This window comes from Calidris pugnax, unplaced genomic scaffold (genome assembly GCF_001431845.1).
Source record: "Calidris pugnax isolate Ruff unplaced genomic scaffold, ASM143184v1 scaffold155, whole genome shotgun sequence".
Classification (NCBI taxonomy): Eukaryota; Metazoa; Chordata; class Aves; order Charadriiformes; family Scolopacidae; genus Calidris; species Calidris pugnax.
The window spans coordinates 656,439-666,255 of NW_015090886.1; the positions used below are offsets into that span (position 1 = coordinate 656,439).

General features: G+C 46.4%; 2 protein-coding genes across 5 annotated transcripts in view; one reads left to right on the forward strand and one right to left on the reverse strand.

Moving 5' to 3' along the window:
• Positions 1–878, forward strand: part of ATF1 (activating transcription factor 1) — an 8,613-nt gene extending 7,735 nt beyond the window's left edge. For all 4 annotated transcript variants that reach the window (XM_014947479.1, XM_014947478.1, XM_014947480.1 and 1 more), the window contains exon 7: positions 391–878. In XM_014947479.1, the coding sequence (XP_014802965.1) occupies positions 391–535 (145 nt within the window). In that variant the 3' untranslated portion in view covers positions 536–878. The remainder of the gene's footprint in view (positions 1–390) is intronic.
• Positions 879–4,248: 3,370 nt separating this feature from the next.
• TMPRSS12 (transmembrane (C-terminal) protease, serine 12) overlaps positions 4,249–9,817 on the reverse strand; it is a 6,682-nt gene continuing 1,113 nt past the window's right edge. The window contains exons 2-5 of the mRNA XM_014947447.1: positions 9,240–9,438; positions 7,078–7,349; positions 5,809–5,951; positions 4,249–4,684 (exon numbers count right to left, since the gene is read on the reverse strand). Of these exons, the coding sequence (XP_014802933.1) occupies positions 4,451–4,684; positions 5,809–5,951; positions 7,078–7,349; positions 9,240–9,438 (848 nt within the window). The 3' untranslated portion in view covers positions 4,249–4,450. The remainder of the gene's footprint in view (positions 4,685–5,808; positions 5,952–7,077; positions 7,350–9,239; positions 9,439–9,817) is intronic.

A 9,817-nucleotide genomic window follows, 5' to 3' on the forward strand; every position in this document is an offset into this window, starting at 1 on the left:
AGGGGCCCAAAACTGGACACAGCACTCAAGGTGAGGCCTCACCAGTGCCCAGTACAGGGGGACAATCACCTCTCGGGCCCTACTCCCCACGCTGTTCCTGACACAGGCCAGGATGCTGGTGGCTTTCTTGGCCACCTGGGCACACTGCTGGCTCATCTTCAGCCCACAGGCCACCAACCCCCCAGGTCCTTTTCTGCTGGGCAGCTCCAGCCACTCTGCCCCCAGCCTGGAGCGCTGCCTCGGGTTGGTGTGACCAGAGACCACTAAATCCCCTGCTCCCCACCTGTCCCTGGGGGCTTTGCAGTTTCTCTCCTTGTCTTGGTCAGGATCATACCGGTCCTGTGACAGACACATCTCAAATCAGGAGTCACTTCTGCTTGTCTCTTCCAGAGAGGCCGCCCGGGAATGCCGGAGGAAGAAGAAAGAGTATGTTAAATGCCTGGAAAATCGAGTCGCAGTCCTGGAAAATCAGAACAAAACTCTAATTGAAGAGCTAAAAACTTTGAAAGATCTTTACTGTCATAAAAGTGTGTAAGAAAAAGAAGGTAAAACTTTTGTGGACTGTTTAAATTTCAGAGGAGAATTTTTTTTTTTATACTGAATTTTTTAAACTAGATGAAAGGTCAAAAATGAAACTTTTCTACCTAGATTTCACAGCTTAAAGACTATATAGATTTTATTTACAACGTGTTGGTGACAAAGTACAAAAAAGGAAACAAGAAAACCTCACCAAAATTCCTGCTGGCACAACTGGAAACTTTCTAAAGTCAAGATTGCACCTCCAGTAAAGGACAGGCCCGTTCTCGAGGCAGGTGATTAGAATTTCATTGCAAATTTCCGCCGGTTCCTCTTGCAATGGAGGCAGCGTTTGCTCACAAGTAAAATGTGGATGAAATGGAATCTTTGCCATAGTTGACATTATTAGTAACATTTATAACCAGTGTATGTTTTGATTTCTTACTCTTTTTCAATCCTTACTTTTTCTTTCAGTTATTTGTATGTAAATATTTTTATTTTAACCTGTAAGTTGTCATTTACAGGTGCAGATGATAAAAAAAAAAAAAAATTGCAAATTTCCGCCGGTTCCTCTTGCAATGGAGGCAGCGTTTGCTCACAAGTAAAATGTGGATGAAATGGAATCTTTGCCATAGTTGACATTATTAGTAACATTTATAACCAGTGTATGTTTTGATTTCTTACTCTTTTTCAATCCTTACTTTTTCTTTCAGTTATTTGTATGTAAATATTTTTATTTTAACCTGTAAGTTGTCATTTACAGGTGCAGATGATAAAAAAAAAAAAAACTAATACTTTGCTAGAGGTATAAATTATGTTTACTCTTTCTCAGCTGACAGTTTAAAAATTTGGGTTGTGTTTTGTTGGTTTTTTTGTTTTTTTTCTCCAATGTTTGCTGTGTTGATGGGTATAAATTATGTTTACTCTTTCTCAGCTGACAGTTTAAAAATTTGGGTTGTGTTTTGTTGGTTTTTTTGTTTTTTTTCTCCAATGTTTGCTGTGTTGATGGGATTTGGAAAGGGCCCGCAGCGAGCGGGGAGAAGCCCAGTCCCAGGAGTGTCTGAGGCTCAGGGAGCTCAGGGGGGACTTTTCTTAAGAGAATTGAAGCCCCTGGGGTTCCCTCGGAGCCCGGACGGGACGAGGAGCTGGGGATTCCTCAGCATCTGGGCATCATGAACATCTCTAATTATAAAAATAAATTGCGTGCTGATTATCTCTCCAATTAAACACACATTGATTATTCCGTCTGGAGATTCTACTGTGCTTTGGAACATTTAAACCAAATAGAAGAAGAACGTTAAAATAAAAAAAAATGGAAGATATATACCAAAGGGTTAATGAGGTTCTAATATATGGTTTCTATGCTGAAAGTAGTGCAAAATTTCCAGACTAATTTTGTAAGGTAGGCGATATTTTGCGAAGTAGCGGTGTCTTTGTAAGAAAATATTCTATTGAAAACAGGTAGATGGTTGGTATATTTTGTAGCTAAATTGTGATCTTTACAAATTCTGAAATTGAGTTTATATACATATTTTGACAGTTTATATATTTCATTTTAGTAAACAAATGAAATATTTTGTGAACCAGATTTTCAAGCCTATATTTTTATGGATAGTACAAAGTCAAATGAGATCCTCTTTGGTGTAGGAGATATTTGAATTAATTTTGTATGTCTGTGGGAAACTTGCAAAAAAATGGATCCTGAAGAGTATTGGGAAAAAAAAAGATTAAAAAAAAGAGATCAGGGCTTTTTATTCCCCACAGTTGCTATCGGCTGCATGTTAGCTCTGATTGCACCAGAGATCCTAGTTTGTATGATTCTAATTTGTTTCAGATGAAAATTAACCATTTGACACGATCGGGGCTCGTTTGGGTGTGGGGTCTCCATCCCTGGAGCTCTCAGAGGCCGCCGGGAGGTGGGTCCTGGGCAGCCCCCGGCGCGGGGGCTCGGGCACGGCGACCCCCCGGGTCCCCCCCGGCCACCACCGCTCTGCGGTTCTGTGAAATAGAGACATGTGTCTGCAGTGCTTCTTGCATGAATAATAAATACACTATTTTCCATAGTTAGGATTGAATCCTGCTTCCAGTTATGTCAGCGGGAGTTGCGCTCTGGGCTGTGCCGTGGGACGGTGTCCCAGCTCCGTGTGTGTGTGTCGTGTTCGCTCAGAGCCGGGGGGACTCGGCCGCGCTCCCTCCCGAGACGCGTAAACGCTTTTCATATGGTCAGCCAGGATTTCTTATTTTACTCATTTTTGAATTAATGGTCTTCTTAGCAAGCAGAGCTCTTTGCGTACAGTATGAGAAAGACTGCATTCCACAATCACATTGGTAGTAGGCTATAAAAATAACTTTTTTTTTTTTTTTTTTCCATTAAAAGCAAAAGCAGAGGTTAGCAAGAGTCAAACCAGGAAAACAGAACAAATAAATTGATATTTGAAGAGGTTCAGAAAAACAAACATCAGTACAATTTCTTTTTTTTTTTTTTTTTTTTCCTAAAGTTTCTAATTCTGTGATGGTTACGGACATGATCCATGATACATTTGCTTTAGGCCAAACCGGGGCAGACGTTTGTGTTCGCGATCACGTCAAAAAAAAAGTGCTCTTTTTTGCACATGGAAAATACTAAGCGAGGTCGGGAAAGCCGTTGTGCTGGGATCTGCTCCGGGGGGTTCGGGGGAATTTCGGGGGGCACCGGGCGGCTCTGCTCCCCCCGGGGGGGTTGGTCTGCAGGAGGGTCCCACCCCCAGCTCTGAAACGCGTTTGGTGACTCCTCTGTGCGGTGTTTTTGATCCTCACTGTGTGCTCTTGTTCCTTTACCTTCTTTTGTAATACGGAATAATAATAATAATTAAAAAAAGCTATCAAGTGTTAAGACTGTAAAAAAAAAATGGTGGCCAATTCTTTTTGTATTCAGCAAGTGAAACAAATGTAGTGCTGCCGGACATAAGGGTAGTCAGTTTTTATCCTCTTAAAATACTGTTTTGGACAGAGCAGCTCATTTTTCGTCATGGAAATATTAAACAGTAACATGAGTTTGCTCTTTAAGTAATCACTTATCATGAAGTACTTATTTTGGATTTACTTCAAAGTCTAGATTGTAAGAGAATAAAATCTATATCCTGAGAGTAAGAGACACAATACCTAATACTGTTCTGCTGGTTATTTCCAAACAAAAATACATGCTTTATATGAATTGTAAATATTTGTCGAAGCAATTAGATGGTTGCAAATTTTGACCTTGGTAAATAAAGTCGCCAAAATATAATTCTGCTGTTCCTTATTTATTTTTAATGAACATAGTACTGCAGCGGCGCTGACCAAATGTGCATGGATCGTGTGGTATCGAGTCTTTTACAGTGGCCAAGAATAAATATTTAGTTTATGAAACAGCACCCAGAGATCTTTTACCTGGTGCGTCCTTGCAGCAGGCAGGGCACCAAGTTACTTGTGCAGAGAATTTAAGCCATCGCTAAAAATAGTTAGAGGCAAACACCTTTTGTCTTTCCGCAGGTTTTTTTCCTCTTTAGTTTTCAGTGAGCTGAGCTGCTGTTTTTAACCCAAACCTGCCATGCTCTGCTGATCCACCCGGCAGAGGGAGTGTCTCTGCCCTCTGCAGAATGGCAGCAGCGTCACTGGGCCGTACTGAAGGTTCTGATGCACAGAAACAGGGTAGGAAAAAAGTATTTTCAGTTGGTAACATTTCTATATACAATTTCTTTATTGGGGTCAAGGCTGTAATCGTTTGCTCCGCTGTTAGTGGGGATAGCAAAGGCAGGAAACAAAAAAGGCAACACAATTGCAAACATGACTTCTGAAAAATAAGTGTGTCCTTTGGCTCTCGGGTTTGTTGTGAAACAGGAGTTGGCTCTTTCCACGGTTTAAGGGGCAAACCGACCCCCCGGCGATGACACGATGGGTTGTCCCTTCAGCAGGTCTACACGAGTGCCATCCCTGCCAGAGTCAGGCAGACAGTCAGGGGGATGCTGAGGGGGCTCCTGGCCGTGCTGCTCTGCAGCTCCGATGCTATCCACGCTCTGTACTGCGTCAGGCGGACGTAGATCCCGGGATACGCCGGTCGGCCGCAGCCCAGGCCGAAGCTGGAAATGCCCATGAGGTAGTACGTGTTGGTCCCAGCGTGGTAACAGGCCAAAGGTCCACCGCTGTCTCCCTAGAAACAAACAGTATAAAGAACTAGGAACTTATGCTCCCACCCAGGAGACAATGCAGAAGTCAGTAATGTGTCCACTTTTTTCCTTAACTATTTTTCACTCTGTGCAGCGACCCGGGCAGTAACGCTAACGGACCCCACGGCTCGTGGTGCACAGAGATGCAGTGGGGTGATGCCGGGTGAGGGGGGCTCGAGTCCCACCCCCACCTGAGTGAGCTTTGGTGTCTTTAGTTAAAGTTCTGGTTTTCTCTCCGCACCTTTTCATTCCAAGGCTCATCTCCCTAAACTTTCTCACTCCTCAGTGAGTGTGAGGACACACCATCCATGTGGTGTAGGTACCGAGACCACGGTCAGGCAGGCAGAGCCCTGAGTCTCTGCCACGGCACCTCCTGCCAGGGAAGGGGCTCATCTCCCATTTCTCACTCCCCAGTGAGTGTGAGAACACACCATCCATGTGGTGTAGGTACCGAGACCACGGTCAGGCAGGCAGAGCCCTGAGTCTCTGCCACGGCACCTCCTGCCAGGGAAGCGCTGAGGGGAGCAGGGAGTGGGACAAGGACCTACCAGCACGTGATGGGTTTCAATCACAAATGTCTCCCGCATCACAACTGGTGCCCCAGCTTTTGCAGACTGGTGCTTTTGACCTGAGACTTGTCATTTCTGGGGAAGAGATGCTGATTGCTCAGCATTTAAATAAAAATCTCTCCCTGTCACTGAACCATATCACCTTCCATAGCTGCTGCTCTTTCAGCAGCACAAAACCAGGTAAGATGCTTGCGCACGTCACACGCTGCGTGTGTACCATCATACCCCTGTGTATCCACAGCTGTGTTTGTGTAATACATAACTTATTGACATCTTTGTGGCAAGTGTTGTATAAATGTGTTTGAGCTGTTTACCCTTTCCCCTTGTTATCTTACTCTTATCTTCATCCGAGCATCACTGAATCCATGTGTGGTTTTGAGATGTGTTTTTTCTTTGGAATCACCATCTTGCCTCTCTTTTTATTTATGCTGATGCTTTTGCAGTAGGATGTGTTTTCTGCTTAGCATGTGTGTCATTGTAATGAGCTGTGCCACAGCTGCTGGCCCCTGGCTGGGGCTTTTCCCCGGGGCCGTCCGTACCTGGCAGGCGTCGACATCCCCGGAGCGAGAGCCGGCGCAGAGCATGTTCCTGTTCACCAGCCCCCCGTAGGAGTCCGAGCCGTTGCAGGTGCTGTAAGGGATGATTTCCACTTGAGCTTCTCTTAACACAGCCGAAGCATCACCTGTAACGAAAGGCAGCATATAGAAAGGTAAAATATTTATGCTGTTGTGTGTAGAAATTCTTACCGTGTTCTTTTTCCCCCTGTTTAGCTGAAGTGTGTTTGTGCACGTCTTGATACAGAGATTGTGCCACCTTCTACTGCATTGAAACTTCAGTGCGTTAAGGATTTGCAGGGTTGGGTTTGGTGGTGTCTTCTGCAGTTCTTATTGTTCTTATCCCCAGCCCTCCTCAAAATCTCCACACCAGGAGGACACAGGCCACCACCTGGCCAAGAGGTCGTGCTCGTTGGGATTAAAGGGAGAGTCTGAGGGAGCACAACCAGTTGTAAAACACACGGGGACCCCGGGTTCACAATGCATAGCATCAGAATTGTTGTTTTTCTACAAAAAAGCCATTTCTAGCAGATGACATCGAGTAGCTGTACCATGAATCTGAAAGTCAGGCTGGTTCATTTTCCTTTTTTGGTGTTATACTTGGAATAAAATCTAGAAAATGTATGCCTATCATAGAATCATAGAATGGTCTAGGTTGGAAGAGCCCCTTGGGATCATCGAGTCCAACCATCTCCCCTCCTCTACAAAGTCCTCCCCTACACCATGTCCCTCAGCACTGCATCTAAACGGCCCTTCAACACAGCCAGGGATGGGGACTCCACCCCCTCCCTGGGCAGCCTGTTCCAATGCCCGACCACTCTTTGGGTGAAAAATTCCTTCCTAATGTTCAGTCTAAACCTCCCCTGTTGGAGCTTGAAGCCATTCCCTCTCGTTCTGTCACTAATTACCTGTGAGAAGAGACCAGCACCAACCTCTCTACAGTGTCCTTTCAAGGAGTTGTAGAGAGTGATGAGGTCTCCCCTCAGCCTCCTCTTCCTCAAACTAAACAGTCCCAGCTCTTTCAATCACTCTTCATAAGATTTTATTCTCCAGCCCCCTCACCAGCTTCGTTGCCCTCCTCTGCCCTCGCTCCAGCACCTCCAGATCTCTCTTGGATTGAGGTGCCCAAAGCTGGACACAACACTCGAGGGTCTAACCTGCTTTCAGTGGAAGAACTGGTGAAAGCAGAGATTGAATTGCAGGAGGATTTAACGGGTGGTGTGAGACGCCTCCTGACCCGCAGGGAAGCTGTACCTTGCTCGTAGGTGCGTCCCCAGCCGCTGATGAAGCAGTCGGTGCCGTTCTCCAGCGCCGGGGGCAGCTCGGCGGGGGGCAGGCAGATGGGCTGGATGTGCCCGTTGTACCGGACGGCGTAGCCCAGCGCAAACAGCGCGATGTCGTTCTCAAACGTTTCCCTCTTGAATTCCGGGTGCACCGTGATGCTTCTGATCTTTCTTTTCACTGTGTGTCTGCTAAATTTCTGCAGGTTATGCGTGCCCAAAACTGCTCTCCAGGAGTACAGGTTCCTAAGACAGAATTCATGTAATTTTTTACAATTATGTTGAAGCAAATCATCATTTAACCCATTGTTTTACTGTTGGCTTATGCACCTGTAGGAAAATACACTGAAAATTCTGTGAACAAATTGAACAGAATGACCACTCAGTTTGCCTAATGCTAGTTACGGTGAATTCAGATTAATGATTTAAGCTGATACTCAGCTTTTGCTTCCGACTCCATCTCAGCTGAGGCCACCCAGGAGATATTCTTTTGAAAAAGATAAAAACACGGATTTATTTTGCAGAAGGAAGGTAGACTTATATCCATGGTGCTTATAAAAACTGTGCTTGTACCCAGATTTGGGAAATCCATGAACTAGTTATCAACTTAATATCCACTTAATACTAATTTAGAAATAGGGCCACAGTCGTTCTGACCTGGTTCCTGTTCAAGTCTGTTGATGCTGATAGCTAAGTGGCAATTGAATTTGGCCTGTGATGAGTAAAGGGCAGGCTGTAAAGTTCAGATTAACCTCCAGAATTCTCCAGAGCATAAGATAAAAATTAAATTGATTATTTGTGATCTAATGCATCTCTACAATAATGTTTGTAAAAGTGCATTTAAAGAAACAAGGAGCAGATCTAACAAAGTCCTGACAAACAATGAAATTCCAAAGTTCAGAGGTTTTTACAGTTCACTTTCCCTCGGTTCATAGTTATGTCAACACAGTCAATACGAACCTGCATGAACTAGATTTTGTAATGATGCTAAAGACTGTGAAAAGAATGATGAGAAAGCTGAAATGCAGCAGAGTTGCTGTAAGTACAATGAAAAAGCCTGTTCTGAGGAGTGTTACTACCACATTGTCCAAAAAAAAGTAAAGTGCTAAATTGCTGGTTCTGTTAAACAGGAAAAATGAAAACAGTGTTTAAATTAATGAATTGCAATGTTTCTAATTTAAATACTGCAATATTTTCTTTTTGCAGTGAGCTTAACTAGTTTAGAAAAATCTATTAACCAGAAAAATTAGAGCTCCATGGAAAAAAAGCCCTCGACCTAACAAAAAATGTCACCTAGATCAAAACCCAATGACCCTTCATTAAAAATACGGATGGTTGTTCTGGGCCAAGCCAGAAGGGCATGTCCAAAACTTCTTGATGCTGCCATACAAAGATGGGACTTTGCATCCCACGCTGGGCTGGCGGCGTCACCACCCAGGGCCAGTACAGTGAAGGTGAGGGAGGGAACAGAGCCAGCCTTCGGTCCTCAGAGCCACGACCAGTCCCTGGGACGGGCCCTGTCACAAACAGGGGTTGCAGAGTTGGGTCCACACAGTGGTGCTGCCCTGGGAAAGCTCCATCTGGAGCCCTGGAGAGACATGAAGCTGTTGGAGCAGGGCCAGAGGAGGCCATGGAGATGCTGGGAGGGCTGGAGTCTCTCTGCTGTGAGGACCAGGCTGAGAGAGTTGGGGGGGTTCAGCCTGGAGAAGAGAAGGCTCCGGAGAGACCTTGGAGCCCCTTCCAGTCCCTCAAGGGGCTCCAGGAAAGCTGGGGGGGGGTGGGTTACATGGGCATGTAGTGATGAGCGGTAATAGCTTTGAACTGAAAGAGGGGAGCTTGAGATGTGGGGAAGAAGTTCTTTGGTGTGAGGGTGGTGAGAGCCTGGCCCAGGTTGGCCAGAGAAGCTGTGGCTGCCCCATCCCTGGAGGGGTTCAAGGCCAGGTTGGAGGGGGCTTGGAGCAACCTGGTGTGGTGGGAGGTGTCCCTGCCCAGGGAGGGGGTGGCACTGGCTGGTCTTCAAGATCCCTTCCCCCCCAAAGCATTCTGTGATTCTATTTGCCTTTGTTCAGAGATACCACAGGTGATCCACCATGCCCTCCTCATCGTCAATACCCAGCCATTAGCATGAATACGTACTCCCTTCCCGTCACGCAGTGGCCCGCCGTCAAGACCGAGTTCTCGTTCACCAGAACTCCCCCACAGACGTGGGTGAAGCTGTTGCCGGGCCGGCGGAGCTGGAGGCTGACGGCCCAGGGCCAGGAGCCCACCACGGCGTCCTGTCCCCCCACGATGCGGGACCCCGGGATGGCGTCTGAGAGCGGCTGCTTCCCGCACCCTGCCGAACACAACACTCGTTACAGCCCTCACAGCGGAAAACACAGCTTTTTGGGGACTGGCAGCATTTTTGGGGGGTGGGGGGTGGTGTTTCCTTAATCTACAGCGTTACTTGCTGCAGGATTTCTGATGTTTGCTGCTGGAGCCCAACTTCTGGTAGTTTCCTTAGGTTGTACGAAATCTGTGTGTGTCACCTGTCTACAGGCGCATTTCCTGTGTATGGATTTATTGTGCACATCCAGTCCCTGCGTGAATTCATCCCATTTTGGTGCAAAGTTTTCCCTGTGTCTGTGGGGGCCCTGGGCCGCCACAGCCTGTGTCCCTCCACCTCCTCCCGCCGTCCCCTCAGACACCCCCCCCCCCCGCCCCCCCCCCCCCCG